The sequence below is a fragment of the Eupeodes corollae genome, chromosome 2, assembly GCF_945859685.1.
Source record: "Eupeodes corollae chromosome 2, idEupCoro1.1, whole genome shotgun sequence".
NCBI lineage: Eukaryota > Metazoa > Arthropoda > Insecta > Diptera > Syrphidae > Eupeodes > Eupeodes corollae.
In genome coordinates, this window is record NC_079148.1 from 7,819,123 (window position 1) to 7,837,549 (window position 18,427).

Below are 18,427 nucleotides of genomic sequence, written 5' to 3' on the forward strand. Positions count from 1 at the left end.
ACCAACTGACAGTTTGTGAATGGAAAAAAACAACAACAATAAGGAAATAATATGTTTGTCTCGTTTTGAGATGATGTAGAAAAATGTTGATAGGTTGTATTTTGATGACAGGTGAATTCTATGTTCTATGTTTTTGTTGATAGCGATTTGCTGCAATCTATTTTATGTTGGAATGTTCCTAAACTTTTTTTTTCAAATTAGCGGTTGAAGGATGAAAACTTTTAAATTTTAAAAGAATAGATTGAAAAAAAAAACAAAGCTTGTATATTAAGATCTCCCTGAAAATTATTTCAGAATGTTATTGCAATTGCGACCTATCTGCAATATAGTTTTGAAAGCAAAGAAACATAACATTGATATTCGTTTTGCGATTTTGGTAAGTTTAAAATTCATATTTCCTGACCACGTAAAAAATACATTAGTTGCGAAGCAATAACAAGCCTTGGATACGGACGGATTTACTGTTCGACAACCCAAGCAAACGAAATAAGGACAACGAACTTCGGATATGTACGTGGAATGTACGCCGACTGCTACCGAGAACAGGGAGAGTGTCTATTTGAGTGTGGATTTGTTGTTGGAACTAGATTCATGCATAAAGTTTTGAGTTTCAACAGAGTGAGCGAGCGCATCACGACAATCCGCATCAAGGCTAAATTCGCCAACATAAGCCTAATATGCGCGCATGCCCCAACAGAGGAGAAAGATGAAGACACCAAAGACGTATTCTTCGAGCTCTTGGACAAGACTTATGAGCAGTGCCCTGGCTATGACATTAAAATTATCTTAGGAGATTTTAACGTCAAGCTAGGAAAATAACACATCTTTTGTGGCACAATCAGGAGATACAGCCTGCACGGCACCATCTCCGACAACGGATTCAGGCTGATTGATTTTGCTGCAGGGCGAGACGTTCTGGTAGCTAGTACGCACTTTACACATCTCAATATCCAGAAGGCGCTGTACAGAAGGAGCATAGCTGCTCGCGAGCTCTACGAGCAGAAGAGGAGAGAGGAACACCAGCTTCTTAGATCGAAAAAAGAGAGCATGAGAAGCGCGTGATCGAGGAGATAGAGGGATTTCACAACAGGAATGAGGTTCGTAAATTTTACCAAAAGGTGAAAAAACCTCCCAAGGATACCAGCCACGAACCGAAGCCTGTAAAGACGATCGGGGGCTCATCACCAGTTTATGTTGAGAATATGGAAAGACCACTTCTCCAAATTATATAACGGCGATGACGAATAAAATTCCACTGTAAGGGATATAGAACCACTCAACCTCGGCAACACGGATCAACAATTCCGCCTACCCGACCTTGACGAAGTGAAGATTGCTATATCTAAACTTAAGTCAAACAAAGCTACTGGAGCTGACGGCATCGTTGCCGAACTTGGTAGTGAGCATGCACCAACTCATCTGCAAAATATAGTCGGAAGAAAGCATGCCCGATGAGTGGAATCTCAGCAAAGTGTGCCCGATACATAAGAAAGGAGATCCTATAAATTGCGCCAACTACAGAGGCATTAGTCTCCTTAACATTGCATATAAGATCCTTTCTGCCGTATTATGTGAACGTCTGAGGCCGTTCGTCAACAACCTGATAGGTCCTTATCAGTGCGGCTTTAGACCAGGAAAGTCCACTATCGACATAATTTTTACACTACGGCAGATCTTGGCAAAAATCCAGGAGCTTCAAATCGATACATAACATCTCTTGATCGATTTTAAAGCCGCGTATGACAGCATCCATAGGGAAGAGCTCTACAGAGCAATGTCTAGTTTTGGCATCCCTATCAAACTTATCCATTTGTGCAGAATGACGATGGAGAATGCAAGCTGCTCTATCAAGGTCGGAAAAGGTCTCACCGATGCATTTGATGTCAAAAAAGGTTTTAGACAAAGCGATGCACTGTCATGCGACTTCTTCAACATCGTTTTGGAAAAAAATTGTGCAAAACTTGACCGTCCGTTTTGCGACGGAAGCGAAGAAGATGGTTTAGTGGTCAATGAGGTCAAGACCAAGTTTATGCTGTCAAAAACGTCACCATGGACAGCTTTAACTTCAAGGAAATTTGTCAACCTAGGCACCGCTATAAACACAGACAACAACACCAGCGCTGAAATCAAACGAAGAATAACTCTTGCAAATCGCTACTTCTTTGTACTTAGAAGGCAATTGAGAAGTAAAGTCCTCTCTCGAGCATCTAAAATCACCATCTATAAGACACGCATCATTTGGGTTTTCATTTATAGCGCTGAGGCCTGGACCCTGTCAAAGGAAGATGAGAGCGTCTTAGGATGCTTCGAGAGAAAAATTCTTCGGATGATTTGTTGGTCCCGTACGCATAGATGGAGAATGGAGGAGAAGATATAACGATGAACTGTACGGGCTGTACAGCGACACTGACCTAGTTAGCAGATTTAAAGTCAAACGGCTTAGATGGCTGGGTCATGTAGAGCGAATTGACATCAACGATCCAGCCCGCAAGGTCTTTGAATCTAATCCCGAGAGACGGCGCAGTAGAGGAAGACCGCGACTCAGGTGGGGCATGTTACATATTTATAGTACATATACATGTACGTCACTGATCACCCGATCACTTACATATATATATTACTACCTATGTGTACATACCGCCTTATATTTCTGACGTTTTGTCATTACATTTTCAGTTCTCGAACAAGTCAGACCAAGTAAAAATTAATCTAATACCTATTGTACTTTATTTCTATTATAAGTTTAGTTTTCAAATAAAGTGAATTAAGCACAATTGTTTATGATTATTTCAAGATATAATAAAATGGCGACGAGAAAATAAAAATAATTTGCAAAAAAAAAACAAAGTAAATTCTAACAAAAAAAAATCCAACTCGTTAAAATGGCTGATGCGCAAATTGAAAAACTCGTGAGACTTGTTGCTGATTTGTACACGCTCCAAGCAAACGCCACAAGTGATTCCATAACACAAAATTCGAAATTCTTTTTCAATGAATTCAATTCTAATTCCAGTGAATCATTCGAGGAGTATATAGATCGTTTTAAATTGCAACTAAAACTTTGTAACATTCCAGAAGCAAATAGAGCACCCCAACTTCGAGTGCACATGGGTGCAAATTTAAATTCAACCTTGAGGAATTTATGCTATCCTGAAGACGTAAGTAGCCTCAGCTTCGACAAGATTGTAGAAATTCTTAGTGCTCATTTCATGGCAACAAAAAATAAATTCAGTGAAGCAATTCGATTTCGAGGTATTTTGCAAAATCCAGAGGAATCGATTTCGGCTTTTGAAGAGCGTCTGAGAGCAGGTGCAAGGTTTTGCGAATTCAGCACATTCCTCGATTATTCTCTAATTGTCCAATTCATTCATGGTGTTAGTCGGGATGATATTCGTGATGCTATAATAACGAAGAAACCTGAAAAATTCGTCGATGCAGTCAAAATAGCAGCTTCGCTCGAGGCAACAAGACATGCATCAAATTCGATTAAAGCTAATCCCAGTTCTACGAGTGCTTCTTCAGCTTCCATTCACCAATTCGTACATGACTCTCGTCCTCGCATCAAAAAATCATCTGGGTCTCGATCTCGCTCTCAGCAAAACCGAGACAAATCTCAAAGTGCCAAAACACCACCAAAATACAAATGCTTCGGTTGCGGAGGAAATCATTGGCGTCAAGACTGCAAGTTCAAAAACGCTGTATGTCGTCTTTGTAAGAGTAAAGGTCACATTGCAGCCGTATGTCGCCAAAGTAAAGCGCAGAAAAATAATAACACAACTAACACAAATACCAGCAATGGAACTACTGCAACTACTAGCAGTTCAGATGGAAATTCAATTAATTTTCTGCAAGACGATGCAATAAATAAAATCAGCGAGAGGGTTCCACCAATTATGGTAAATGTTCGCATCAACAATAAGCCGCTTAAGATGGAGCTAGACACAGCTGGAGCAAGTTCAATGGTCAGTATTGACACTTTTAAAACTTTACTGCCATTGCAAAAGCTCACTCCTTCTGAAAGAACATTTTGCAGCTTCACAAAAAACAAATTCAAGTGCCAGTGCACACAAGTAAACGTCACATTCGAAGGACGATCTAAAGTACTTACCCTGTACGTTACAGATTTTCCATCCGACAACATATTTGGTCGCGAATGGATAGTACATTTTTCCGATTTAATTTCTTTCGAAAAATATTTCAAACAATTATCCACAATCTCCGTTAATAAAATTTCAACAATTTCTGATACTACAAATTCAATAGAAAAACTGCTAATTAAATACGAAGACTTATTTAGTGAAACTGCAGGTACCATGACGGGACCACCAGTTGACGTTCACTTCAAAACCGACGTGCAGCCAGTTTTTGCAAGAGCCCGACCTATTCCATATTCGCTTCTTAATACTTATTCTTCAGAAATAGATAAAAAACTTCAATCCGGATTCTACAAGAAAGTCACTCATTCCCGATGGGCATCACCAACTCATGTTGTAGTCAAGGGAAATAAAATACGTATCACTGGTGATTACAAATCAACACTCAACCCACAGCTGATCGTCGATGAACATCCAATATCCAAAGCAGAAGATATTTTCAATAAGGTACGTGGAGCAAAAGTTTTTTGTCGATTGGATATAACAGATGCATTTATGAGTTTGCCGTGCAGTGAAGAATTTTCTGAAGCGATGACATTAAATACACCTACTCATGGACTTATTCAACCAACAAGGGCACAGTATGGTGTTGCAAGTATACCAGCTGTATGGCATCGTAGGACACAAGAAATCACACATGGTCTTAAAAATACAATCAACTTCTTCGATGATTTCCTGGTTTTTGCTGATACTGTTGACGAGCTTTTGATAGCTTTGGAAGCTACATTCGTGAGATTGCATCAATTTGGACTCAAACTACGACGTTCAAAATGTGCTTTCCTCATGGAATCTGTCGATTTCTTAGGACATCGTATCGATGGCGCAGGGATTCACAAACTGGACAAGCATGTTTCCGCAATACGAGACGCCCCCCAGCCTACAACAGCAGCAGAACTTCAAACTTTTCTAGGTAAGATTACTTATTACCATTCATTTATACCAAATTTGTCTACGATTTCTGCACCTCTTCGCGAAATGATTAAGCAACGTAAATTCTACTGGACTTCAGAAGGGAGAAAAGCATTCGAATTTTTAAAAAAAGAACTTGTTTCTGATAATGTTCTGATTTCGTATCATCCCAACTTGCCTCTTTTACTTGCTGTTGATGCTAGTCCTGTTGGTTTGGGTGCAGTGCTATCCCACAGAATGCCAGATGGTCGTGAGCGCCCAATTGCATACGCTAGCAAATCATTGAATTCAACCGAACGTGCCTACCCACAAATAGACAGAGAGGCTCTAGCTATTGTGTGGGGAGTGAAAAAATTTTTCCAATACCTTTACGGAAGGAAATTTATAATTATCACAGATAATAAACCTGTTTCTCATATATTTGCCCCAAATGCATTGCTTCCCAAATTTACTTTGTCCAGATGTTCTAACTATGCTAGCTACCTTACAAACTTTAACTATGAAATTCAATTAAAAACATCAAATGCAAATGCGAATGCCGACTACCTATCCCGTGCCATCTCCATCCAAGAATCAAATACTGTGGAAGCTGTCAATCTCATTTCCTCGTCAGACAATGATGATTTCGATCAGTTTGTTCTACAGCAAATACGTCAGATACCAGTCACCGCCGATGACATAGCTTCCGAGACAAGGAAGGATACCGAACTATCTCCAATGCTTTCTGCTATTCAGGATGGGAGAAGTCTATCATCACTTGGTTACACTGGCAACCAGCTTAATTACACTCAATCTTGCGGATGCCTTCTACTTGGACACAGGGTAGTTATTCCTAAGAAATTCCGTCATACACTTCTTGAAGAGCTTCATACTGCCCACATCGGAATCACAAAAATGAAAGGTATTGCTAGATCCCTAATTTACTGGCCTTCTATAGATCAAGATATAGAGAAACTAGCAAAATCATGTTCCGAATGCCTTAAACACGCCAAATTGCCACCGAAATACAACACTCATCACTGGGAGTATCCATCCACTTCTTGGGAGAGGGTTCATATCGATTATGCTGGCCCAGTGCAGGGTAAATACTTGCTTATCATAGTCGACTCTTATTCCAAATGGACTCAAGTGAAACTAACTACATCTATTACTGCCGAAGCCACTTGTAAAATACTAGAAGAAGTCTTCTCAACGTTTGGGGTTCCTACTACCATAGTTTCGGACAACGGTCCTCAATTTTGTTCGGAGACATTTCAAGAGTTCTTGAAAATACAAGGCGTACGCTTCCACAAGCGAACGGCACCCTATCATCCTTCGACCAACGGCCAAGCTGAGAGATATGTGCAAACTGTTAAAAGATCTCTTTTACTATCTGGAGCAAATTCAACTAACCTTCAACATTGCATCAACAAATTTCTTATTCAATTCCATAAAGCACCTCATCAGACGACTGGACAACCTCCATCATTACTCTTTTTGGGTCGAGTAATAAGATCACGTTTAGACTGTTTACGACCGGAACTAAAACTTAAAGTCTTAGGAAAGCAGCAACCTGAAAATCTTCATGAACCAAGATCTTTCGAACCAAATCAACAAGTGATGTTCCGTTCATATAGTTCTTCAAATTCTCCTTGGTTACCGGGTATGATAGTTACTAAACTTGGAAGCCTACACTATGAAGTTGAATACAAGGGAGTTCGACATAAAAGACACATCGACCAGCTCAAAGAATATACTTCAACAATTCGAAATTCAAATCCAGATGTTAATTTAGAAAGGCGAGTTAGTTTCTACGAAGATTCGACAAGTCCAGATCCAGCTCCAGTGCCATCTACTCCACCTGCAGTCACAATTAGTCAACAGCCAAGACAAATACGAAACATACAGGCAAGGTCTCCAACAGTCATACCTCGATGTTCCGGAAGAATTCGAAGAGGCCCATTGAGATACTCACCCTAAGACGTTTAACGAGTGGGGAGATTGTTACATATTTATAGTACATATACATGTACGTCACTGATCACCCGATCACTTACATATATATATTACTACCTATGTGTACATACCGCCTTATATTTCTGACGTTTTGTCATTACATTTTCAGTTCTCGAACAAGTCAGACCAAGTAAAAATTAATCTAATACCTATTGTACTTTATTTCTATTATAAGTTTAGTTTTCAAATAAAGTGAATTAAGCACAATTGTTTATGATTATTTCAAGATGTAATAGGGCACTCAGGTGGGTTCTTGTACTATGAACTTAAAGTAGAGATTTGTGAAGTAAAGATCTGAATTTGAAATTCATGACGCTTGAAAAACTAACAGCTGCCTTGGTCAAAATATACATTCAAAGAATGAAGTTGACTGCAAATGAAGTTCCTTATGTTGGCTAAACCTGCCCATATACTTCATGCTCGTCAGCAGATATGCTTTTTATAAGATTTTTCCTAGCCTTGTTTCTCTTGGTTCGAAGCATTTTAAGCTCTTTCGTATATCATTGATGAAAAACTAGAATTGTTGGATATTTTAAGAGGGATGATATCCTTTATGCAGGATTCCTATACATCGTAAAAGTGTGAAACTGCAACGTCATTTAAAATATTCGAAAGTCAAATGAATATGAACAGCCATGGAAATTAATAATAATTAATAAATAACAGTCCAAGTCAAGAAAAACGTAAAGTGGGGTATGGTATTTATCAATATTCGTTAAAGCAGAGTTACATTGAACTACTGTCGGTCTTATAGCGTCAGATAAAAAAAAATGGAGTTGTCGATTTAAAGAAATGTTAATGCAAGTAACTTGCTATAGGTCCGTCTAGATAATATAGTCTAATAATAGAAGCTCCTGTTGAGACGAACTTAATGATGCTTTTAAGTAAGACGCGTCTTCTGATGTTACCCAGAATCGATATTCTATTCAAAGCAAACGTTTTGGAAACTCAAAAAGTATTTACAAAAGCGAAATATACCGACCGAATAAAACATAACGTATTCCTTTCCAAGCTTTGAGGTTGAATTATGTAAATGAGTGAACCCAAAATTGTTTACTTTTAGTCGAACGTTAAAATAGCTGTATAACTGTTAAAACAAACTGAATACCCTGCATTTTAAACAAATTCTTGTTAAATGCAGAATGTCAGAAACTTTAAGATCGTTATGTGATTAGGAACGGAAAACTTAACTTTTTAACTTTCAATTTAATAAACTTGAGATTTTGGCTTATGACTTGAATCTCCTTGATGATCTGTGAGTAGAATTGATTTGTATTAAAGGCTCATTTAGGGCTTTTTTAAGAGTTCAATTCATATTCATTCTTATTACAGGCCCCGTCGTAATAGATTCGTAGTATGAACCCCAAAAAGAGTATCATTGCTCCCGTCATATCAAAAAAATTTGCTTCAAAATTCGGAGTTCGTGAGAGGTGTTTTTTTTCTACAAACAGTTATTTTGATCGAAGTTCAATTGAAAAGGAAAAAAAAAATATTTAGCGTGGAAAGATAAATTAAATAAAAATAATCATGTAAGTTTTACTATTGTTTTAATGTGAAAGTGTTTACCTATATTTTGTATTTTTTTGTTTTTAAGAGCAAACAAAGTTAATAAATAAATTAAATGAGGTGGCGCAACAGTCCGTAGAAATCCTCGTGAATAAAACTTTAGGTGGCACAGACAGGGATTGAATCCAATACCTCTCGCACGACAGTCCAACACACTAACCGTCATGCCACGGGCAAAAAAAAATACCAGAAAAAAATCCAGTTCCAAATGCTTTATAAAATTCTTCAAGAAAAAGCTGAAATTGCCCAAGAATTTTTGAAAATCCCTAAGGGGGAAGTGAATTCCTTTTGAGAAGGAGTAAAAACAAAGTTGAATAGCATAGGCCCACCTGAATAGATTGGTCTAATTTTTTTTCATCAAAATCTAAGGGGTTAAAGGCATCCCTTAAAATTTTGCGCTGCATTTTTAGTGTATGTAGTCTTCGTGTATTTTTGTCATTTATTGCAAAGATTGCAACGGCAATTGTATCCATCTTTAAAGACAAAAACAAATAGAACTAAATCGAAAGATGAAAAACGAGATTTTATTTATTTTTTTTTTTATTCTGGCGCAAATCAGCTGATTTTGAAACTCCGAAATTAGTATTTCTGTGTGGCATTTTATGTAGCTTTTTTGATTTCGTTCGGAGCTTAGATATTCGTAAAAAAACTAGCTGCGAGGGACTTTGTGATTGTTGTGACATTTGTGGTAATTGTTGTGACATTGAAGCCCAATCGAATCGCCAGCTAAAATATTTGAAATGTGCTATACTCTTCAATTAGAAGTATCCTAATGTTTTAAAGAACATAGAAAGTTCGAAACGATCCAAAAAACGACACTAACCCTTTTTGAGACTCGCTATTTTATAAGGATTTTGATACCTTCCACCCTTTACGGTCTTTAGTTGCTCCAGTCATCCATATGAAGAGCTCTGGCATCTATGAATATTTAGTCTTCAAACCGGAGTAGGTTCGGTCTTTCTTGTAGTTTTGTTCCTATAATGGCATTCGAAGATTCTTTTAGCTGAAGCCTTTCTGAAGTTGTTGCGTTTTAAACTCTTTAAACTGCATCAACATCTTTGTACAGCTCTTAGAGCTTAGGATTATAATTTCTGATTTCGACTTTTTTCGTACAGGACCAAAAATCCGACGAAGATTTTTGTTCCGAAAGAGCACAGCAATGATACTCAATTGTAATTAAAATAATACTCAATTATAATAAAAAAAATAACTGATTTTTTATTCTGAAATTTTATTAGTTTCTAAAGACAAAAAAATGAAAAATATAATCGAATTTCAAAATCTGATTATTCTTAGTTATATAAAACGAAATACATCTCCCTCCTGCTGTCGAATTGCGTGACATTGTTTTACTTCCACAACTTCTTAATAGACATATTCTTCTCAGAGTCTTTCTGCATAACCTTGGCAACCGCCATCTCAAAGTCCTCTTGGGTAACATGGACACGACGTTCTCGCAAAGCGTACATACCGGCCTCTGTGCAGACACCCTTAACTTCGGCACCTGATGCTCCGGGCATCAATTCGGCGATCTTGCGCAGATTTATTCCTCGAGTGAGGTTCATTTTGCGGGAATGAATTTTCAAAATGTCCAAGCGAGCCTCCTCGTTTGGTGGAGGGAACTCAATTTTACGATCAATACGTCCAGGTCGAAGTAGAGCTGGGTCAAGGATGTCGATTCTGTTGGTAGCCATGATAACTTTGATGTTCTTGGTGGCCTCGAAACCGTCCAATTGATTTAGAAGCTCCAACATGGTTCTTTGGACCTCAGAGTCACCTCCGGAACCCGATTCGATACGAGAAGAACCAATCGAATCGATTTCATCCATGAAGATGATCGAAGGAGCATGTTCTCGAGCCATGACGAACAATTCTCGCACCATTCTCGAACCCTCACCAATGAATTTTTGCACCAATTCTGAACCGGATACACGAATGAATGTGCACTCGGTGTGGTGAGCTACAGCACGAGCAAGCAGTGTCTTTCCAGTACCAGGGGGACCATACAGCAAGACACCCTTAGGCTGGGCAATACCGAGAGCGTCGAATAATTCGGGATGCTTGACGGGCAATTCGATAACTTCCTTGATTTCTTTGATCTGTTTGTCCAGGCCTCCTACCATTTCGTAGGTTGAGTCAGGAACCTTTTCGACCATCATAAGCGACACCAGAGGATCAACTTTGTTGGGCAGAATCTTGTGGAGGGTGTAGCTCTCGTTGCGGAGGGCTACGCGGCAATTTGGTGTGACGTCATTGATGTCAATGTTCTTATCAATGTCAACGACGAACTTTCCCTCTGGGTGCACTTTAACGAGGACCTTCTTCTTGTCCATGGGCTTGACAACCTCACCAACATAGCTGCCTTGTTCCTGAAGAAGTTGTAATTCCTCGCGAAGCATGCGAACTGTAAAATCATATTTACTCTTTTTTTCAAAGATTCTTTCTTAGCCGGCGACAAAATACAAAACTTACCTTTGGCATTGAGTTCATTACGCTGAGCTTGCAAACGACGCAAGTTTTGAGATTTCTCAGCAACCACAAGTTGGAGCTCTTCGATCTTTTGGATGTAATAAGACCGGAATCCCTCACCCTTAGCGCCGTCTATTTCCATCTGCAATTGGAGTGATTAGATTTTCTTTTTTTGAGTTCAGAATTCAAACTTAAAAAAGACTTTAAACTAACCTTATTACCGGCAGTCATGATGGTTTTTTAGTTGCGTTGAATAAAACGCTTTGATGTTATGAAAATTCTTTGAATAAGTTCAACAAAAGACCGACTTTCTGGTTGAAAATAGTTTTTTTTTTTAACAAAGTACGATGAATCGACAAACTCGATGAAATGAGTTTTTGACCGTTCTTTGTAGTGGTTTTCTTATCAACGAGCTTTTGCAAATATTGGAGGTTATGTATTTGTAACGAGTTGGAATTAGGTTGAGATAACATGTGGTGTTCGTTAGTTTGTTTAACTAGGGACACGTTCAAACAAAACTAAATTCGCTTTCATTTATTTTAAATAGTGTATTTAAGGAATTTATCCTTCAATAGGGTCTAAAATATATGTTCACGAACACAAGACCAAAGGTAAACCATTCAAAATTTAGTAAATTGGACTTAGAAATGGTAAAAATGTAAGCTTTAATTGAAATTGAGCCTTTTTGTTAAAAGTACGAAAGGTTGAAATCAAAAAATTAGCTAGAATCATAAATGTGAAGAATCACAAAAAAAAAATTGTATTTCTGAAAGCGAGTGTCTCTAGAGAATGCTTAAAATGTTTAATTTTACAACAAAAAAATGATATTAAGTGTTTTTTGAGGACTTCAGTTTTATGATTTCCAACACCTGTTCGCTACTGCTAAAAGTTAAATACTCAATTCAATCAGTTCAATTTCGTATATCGCCATTGTGGACTTGCTCATTTGTTGGTATAAACCAATGTCATAAAATAGCCCCATAAAAGTGAGCTAGAGGCAAACTAGAGTTCAACTATAAGGACCACTTCTGAAAATATGTATATCGACGATGTTTAGCTGATCAATTTTTAAAATGAAATGAGCTTCAACATTAAACACCGTAAATAAGACGAAGTGCTCTTAGAACTTCAAGAACAAATCTATTTTATTTTTCAAGTGCCTTTCCATAATTTGGAAATTTAGTATTAGTTTTAAGAGATTCATTATGAATTCCCAAACCTAACCTATCAAACCGTAGGCAACAACCGTCGAAACGTTCAAGCCTCTCAAAACAACCGTGTTAATGTTTGATATATTTTTGTATTTAATTTAAAATAGACTTTTAAGCATGACACCCAGTTCGAGCTAAACTTAGTCAAGCTAAAATTTAGCAAAGCATTTCAGGCGAGTGGTATGCAACTCTAACTTCAAGGGTGCTGCCTCTTGCGAGGAATTGACAAATCCTCCAAAATATTTCTTGTCATGAAAAGTGCTTTCTCAACGAACGGATAGTTCGGACATGTCTTAAAACTGTAGGTCGCCTCCATCCCTAAAACACTACTCGCAGACAGGAATGGTTTAGAGTTCTATGTCACTTGGCCCTAGCTCTCAACGGACTGTTGCGCCACCTTATTTATTCTTTAAATTGATTTATGTTTGTATTTTGAGGTAAATTAAAAAAGATTATTGAAGGTCGTGACTAAAAAGGGGAATGGTTGGTGTTGAATCTCTTCAAAAAACTTGTTTCAAGAGATAAAAGTGATATTTTAAATATTAGTTTTAATTTAAAAAGTATATTCTAAATAAGGTTTTTTTTACAAATAGTCTTAAAATTGCCCCTTTTTAAATTTCTATGGATACGTTCAATTGAGTTAGAGAGCAACTGTATTTTCATTTCTGAAAGGGTTCCGGTATGTAAAAATAGTATTTCGTGTTTATTTTCCTTAGACGAAAAAAATTGATTGAGAAACACGAAAAAACAATTTGAGTTGAACAAAAGAATTAGGCGATACGTGTAAAGCAACATCCCTCAATTTGTAACATGGAGGATAATACACCTCAAGATTAATCGTATTTTCTACAAATTTTTCTTCTCCCAAAATTTTGCGAAGATATAGCTGAAAAAAACGTAAACTAAATTTTACCTCGAGCTGCGTTTTCACCTTTAGCAAAAAATAAAAAATTGTTGGAAAGCAAAAACCCCTTGCGTCACAAGGAATTGTAGGTAAAATTGTTAAATGGTTTTCTTTAAGTGCAAGAGAGAGAAAAATTAAGTCAATGTGAATAAATGTTTCCTGTGTATTGGTTTATTTCGTTGATTACTTTCAGAGTTGCTTATCGATGCTTGGGCAACTAACGATCGAACTATTTGGTTTCGAAAAAATGGCATTGTGCGTCCCTAGCCTAAAAATTATTGACCCACTGGATATGGACTTCACGTTGCTGTAATCTATTTCTTAACGTTATGCATCAATAGGTTTAACAGAAATATGGATACACTTTTGAAATATGTTTTAGTATTTTGTTTATTTTTTAAAACTTTATAATAACAGATATCTTTAGTTTCTTTGACATAAAAAGCTTTTTGAAGCAAAGGAACAACAGATAGCATTTGAAAATTAGTTATATTTTTTTCCGCCAAACCAACAAAAGAGCAAGCATAGCAAAAGAGGTGGAATCACATTAAAAAGTTGTTTTGTATGCGAAGAAGTATTGATTAGTTGTCCATATTGTATTTTGCCAAAGCAAAAAAAGAATGTAAAACATTGCAACCTCCTTGAAGCAACAACAAATATTTAACTAGTCTTTGAACATTTTTCTTTCAGAAAAAAAGTGTCTTATGTCAAAGCAAAAAAAGAATGTAAAAGAATGAATGAATTTGAAGCAGAAAAAAATATAGTCTTTAAACATTTTTCTTTCGGCAAAAAAGTAGCAAAATTAAATTATTTGTTCAATTTTTCTATATTGCTAAATAAATAACCGATATTCTTATGTCAAAAAATAATTAAATTCTTCCATTGGATTAATCTTTAACTTAATGCGATCGCAATGACAGATTTTTTTCAAATAAAGTTTTATGGGTAGATAACAATTAGGATTTTTTTTAAATTAATTGTTATAACTAGCTTTTCAAAAAGGTCCAGTGTCTAATTTCAATGAAAGCCATAATTTCATCCTGAACCTAAATATACATATTTGCCAGTATACAGCTTACTTAAAAGTAGTAGCAGGATTTTTTAAAAGATTTGTTTTTATAAAAAGATTTGCATCTTGGAACAAGTATGTTAATTTTTCTTAAAGCGATAAATATAAAACGCTTAATTTTCTTTTGTACAAATAAACAAACAAAATCACTAGTAGCTTTAAATATACTTTAATATGTTTTTAATATACAAACACTCATCGATTATCATGTGAACATACCCTTATATGTAATTACATCTGAATTCATAATCGCTACTCGTTACTCGCTACTCTTGTTAATTTGCGAATATTCTCTGAACGAACCCATTGTAGCGTCATATTTTTCGCCAAAAACCTTCAATTTTCCCTTTTGTCAGAGAGTTCCTTCTTCATCCGTGCGTTTTTTCATCAAAATCTTTTTCCCGAAAAACTCAAAGAGAAAAATATTTTCAAAGTGAAAAAATTACATTAAACTTCTATCCAATGTAATTCCTGTGCGTAAAACTAAATTAAACATTTTTATATCGAATATATCTGCACAACAAGAGCAGATATATTCCCTTGAATAGATTTTTTGAGACAGCGGAAAAAGTGAACAGCTAAAATTGTGGAAAAAAACGAGAAACCCAAGAGGAAGAAAAAGGCAGCAGGCAAGATGTCTGTGGCGTATACGCAGCAACAGCAGCCGCCACAGCCTGTTCCGCCTCAATCTTCCTCAGTTCAGCAAGGTGGCATTAATATCGGCGGAGGCGGCGGCCCCGGCGGTGTTGGTGTCGGCGTCGGTGTCGGTGGTGGTGGTCCGCCGCAACAGCCACAGCTGCAGCCCATGCAGCGTGGTCCGCCTGGAGGCGGTGGACCAGGTGGACCGCCGAATCGCGGAGTCCCGCCGCCGCCCAGTCCGGCGCACATCCAAAAGATTCTCGACGAGAATTGTGGCATAATCCAGACGATACAGGATTTTCAGAACATGGGCAAGTCGCAGGAGTGTATCACGTATCATGCGGCTCTGCACCGAAATCTGGTGTACTTGGCGCAACTCGCTGACCCAACAATGAACATTGCTCAAATATTGCCGGTAAGTTGAAAAAAAAACTTTCCCTTTTGATGACAAATCGTAGTTGATTGCTTGATTTCCATCACTCTAACTCTTGCGCGTCCCTCTTCTAGCCGCCTCATGTTCTGGCCTCTCAAGCGCAGGGTCCTCCGCACGGCATGATTGGCGGACCTCAGGGGCCACCGCCTCAGGCTGGTGGCCCGGGAATGCCGCCTCATGGCCATGGGCCCTCGGAACCGGGAGTTCCTTCGCCGCAGAACCCTGCCCAGCTTCCGTATCCGAACCCGAATCAACAGCCTCCGGCATCTCACGCCAATCTGCCTCCCCCGAATTCTCAGCAGTCCCAATCTGCGCCCGGGCAGCCACAGCAACAACAGCAACAGCCCCAGGGCGGCGGCGCCATTCCACCTCCGACAGCCGGGCAACAGCAGGGAGGCAACGTTCCATACCGCGGAGTACCAGGTCCTGGCCAACAGCCCCCTCCATCGACCCAAAACAGTAAGGTGTTCATGAGTTATCGGAGTTCTTAGTTCTAACTTTCTGTTTATTTAAAACAAATATAGACCAACAACCACAACGAACTGGTGGACAACCCCAGCAACCACCGCCACAAGCTCAGTACCGTGGGGGCTATCAACAACACGGTCACTACGCCGGCTATCCACCTCAAGGACAGCCCTACCAACCCCAGACTGGCTATCCTGGTGCTATGCCACCGTACGGGCCTCCTTCTCAGGGATATCCACCTTCGAGTCAAGGCTATCATCACGCTGGTATGCCGCCGACATCTTCGGCCGGTGGTCCGCCACCTCCTAATCACCCCTATCCGAATTCGTCGCAGCATCAGGGTCCAGTGCCTGGCTCATATCCTCCTCCCCCTCCTAATCAACAATCACAGCCGCCTCCCCAGATGTATGGGCCTCCGGCCGGAGCCCAAGCACCGCCCGGGCAATATCCACCACAGAACGCCAGCGGACCGCCTGGACCCCCGATGGGTTATGGATACGGCGCACCTAATTCCGGACCCAATTACGGTCAGGGCTCGCAGCCACAAATACCGCCGCCTGGCCAGCCAGGTTACCAGCAGGCAGCTGGCGGTGCGCAGCCACCATATCCTCCGCAACCCCAGCAGCCTCCGTACCAACAGGGCCCAGGGGGATATCCACCTTCTGCCCAGCAGCAGCAGCCAACCGGAATGGGACATCCTCCCTCATCACAACCAAATCAGGCGGCACCGCAGCCACCTCCTTCAGCCGCGCCCCCCAGTGGAGCAGCAGGTGGTTCATATGGTTCCTCGCCCAGTCCAGGGCAAACCCCTCCCCCGAACCAGGTGGCCGCAGCCAACAACGGCCCCAATCCCCCATCCAACGCTCCATCACAGCAGCCACCAGTCTCGCAGCCTCCATCCTCACATCCACCCGCATCGTATGCTCCACCTCAGTCCGTTGCTAGCGGACCTCCGACGCAGCAACCGGCCTACTCGTCGCCACCGTCCGCCGGCCCAGCAGGCCCGCCGACTCCATACACTCAGCACCAGCCGCCACCGCAGCAGCCGCCGCCGCCAAACACTTCGGCCAACGCGCCATCCAACGGAGTTGCCGTTCCCAACCAGTACCAGCCGCCGCCTGGCGCTCAAACATACGTGGCTCCGCCAGCCGGCCAGCCGTACGCACCGCCCGGCCCCGGCGGCTATCCTGGCCACGGATACCACCAACAGGGCTATCCGACGATGCCTCAGGGTCAGTATCCCCCCTCCCAGGGCTACCAAGGCTACAGGCCCGGAGCGCAGATGCCTCCACCCGGTGGCCAAATGCCTCCTCCAGGTCCCCAAGGTCCCCCTGCTGGTGCCTACTCCTATGGCTACCAGCCGCCGCAGTGAGTTAGTAGCTAATTTCCTGTTAGTTTCTATCCACAACAATACAGAGTTTCCCCCCTCTTTTCCATCCCAAATTAAAGCATTTGAAAAAAAAAATAAAAATCCACTCAGAGAACTTTATGCTCTTCCTATATTCCGTTTCCATTTGCGTTTCCGTTTCCGTGTGTAGTATTCGTGCGCGATGTTTATGTCTTATTTATAATCTTAAGACCAAAACGTTATCTGTTTTTTTTTTCTTTTTATATAATTAATATAAACAATTTTAAATAAAACAAAACAAAAATAATAATCTTAGATAAGTTGATTAAAAATGCAAAAACAAAAAGAACTACAACATAAAGTTACAATTTATTATTCTTAACAAAAAAAAAAAAACAAAACAAAAATTGTATTTCGAACGAAAAATAAATAAATAATTATATTGTTTTTTAAGTTGTCTGCTGTGTCGATTGTGGTCCGTTTCCTTATTTGCGGATAACAACAAATCGCATGCAGGCAATTTCAACTTCGAGATTTTAAATAAAATAAAGACAATTTTAACGAACTAGAAATATTGATGAGTTTATTTTATTTCTCGAGAATTATGAAAGTAGGTTGTTGTAAAGTAAAGTTGTCAAAATCTAATTAAATAGTTAATAGGCCACAGTTGATTAAAACTTTAACCTAACTAAGGGGCTTACTTTAAATCGATCTTACCGCGGGTGGGGGATCGAAGCAAAGAGTGAGAACACGCCTTTTGGTTTTAAAAACTTATTCTATTTTATTGTATGGAACTTATGTCTATTTATACTAGAATTAATGCTTACATTTACTTTCTTTTAACTCCAATACTCTTACATATATTGTTTATAACTATTTCGAAACCTAGTTTATTGACCTATTAAACGATTAAGTTACAAAAATACAATTATTTATGACACTGCGCTTTAATATTTAATGTTGTCGTTTATCTAGTTAGTTAAACAGATTAAACATTTATTGAAAATAGATTTTACCACCACATCTGGAAAAACCTAATCTAGAGAACAAATATAATCTCGAAAACAAAAATCTACACAAAAGAATCTAAAAATCTAGAGTAAATAAAATTCATCAAGTGCCTTTGTTTGGGATGACACGGATTTCTCAGATTGATTTGAAACATCATCAGGTGTTCCCAAGGCTACATCTCAAGTCCATTACTTTTTGATGTGATCCCAGGATATACAAGTAAAAATCCTACTACTGTTGGCTTAAGTGGC

The 18,427-nt window shown here is 39.2% G+C and overlaps 3 protein-coding genes across 3 annotated transcripts; 2 read left to right on the forward strand and 1 right to left on the reverse strand.

Annotated features, from left to right (window-relative positions):
- Positions 1-2,560: 2,560 nt before the first annotated feature.
- On the forward strand, positions 2,561-7,265 carry LOC129947343 (uncharacterized protein K02A2.6-like). The gene is made up of 2 exons (XM_056057869.1): positions 2,561-2,955; positions 3,014-7,265. Exon 2 carries the CDS (start codon positions 3,108-3,110, stop codon positions 7,020-7,022), a length of 3,915 nt encoding a protein of 1,304 aa, XP_055913844.1. The 5' UTR covers positions 2,561-2,955; positions 3,014-3,107; the 3' UTR covers positions 7,023-7,265.
- Positions 7,266-9,835: 2,570 nt separating this feature from the next.
- On the reverse strand, positions 9,836-11,489 carry LOC129947064 (26S proteasome regulatory subunit 8). Its single transcript, XM_056057499.1, has 3 exons — positions 11,307-11,489; positions 11,097-11,235; positions 9,836-11,028 (listed from the first exon to the last, which is right to left on the reverse strand). Exons 1-3 carry the CDS (start codon positions 11,322-11,324, stop codon positions 9,974-9,976), a joined length of 1,212 nt encoding a protein of 403 aa, XP_055913474.1. The 5' UTR covers positions 11,325-11,489; the 3' UTR covers positions 9,836-9,973.
- Positions 11,490-14,602: 3,113 nt separating this feature from the next.
- On the forward strand, positions 14,603-17,218 carry LOC129946109 (basic proline-rich protein). Its single transcript, XM_056056150.1, has 3 exons — positions 14,603-15,331; positions 15,424-15,808; positions 15,874-17,218. The coding sequence occupies exons 1-3, from the start codon at positions 14,912-14,914 to the stop codon at positions 17,187-17,189; spliced, it is 2,121 nt and encodes a 706-aa protein (XP_055912125.1). The 5' UTR covers positions 14,603-14,911; the 3' UTR covers positions 17,190-17,218.
- The last annotated feature ends 1,209 nt before the right edge of the window (positions 17,219-18,427 follow it).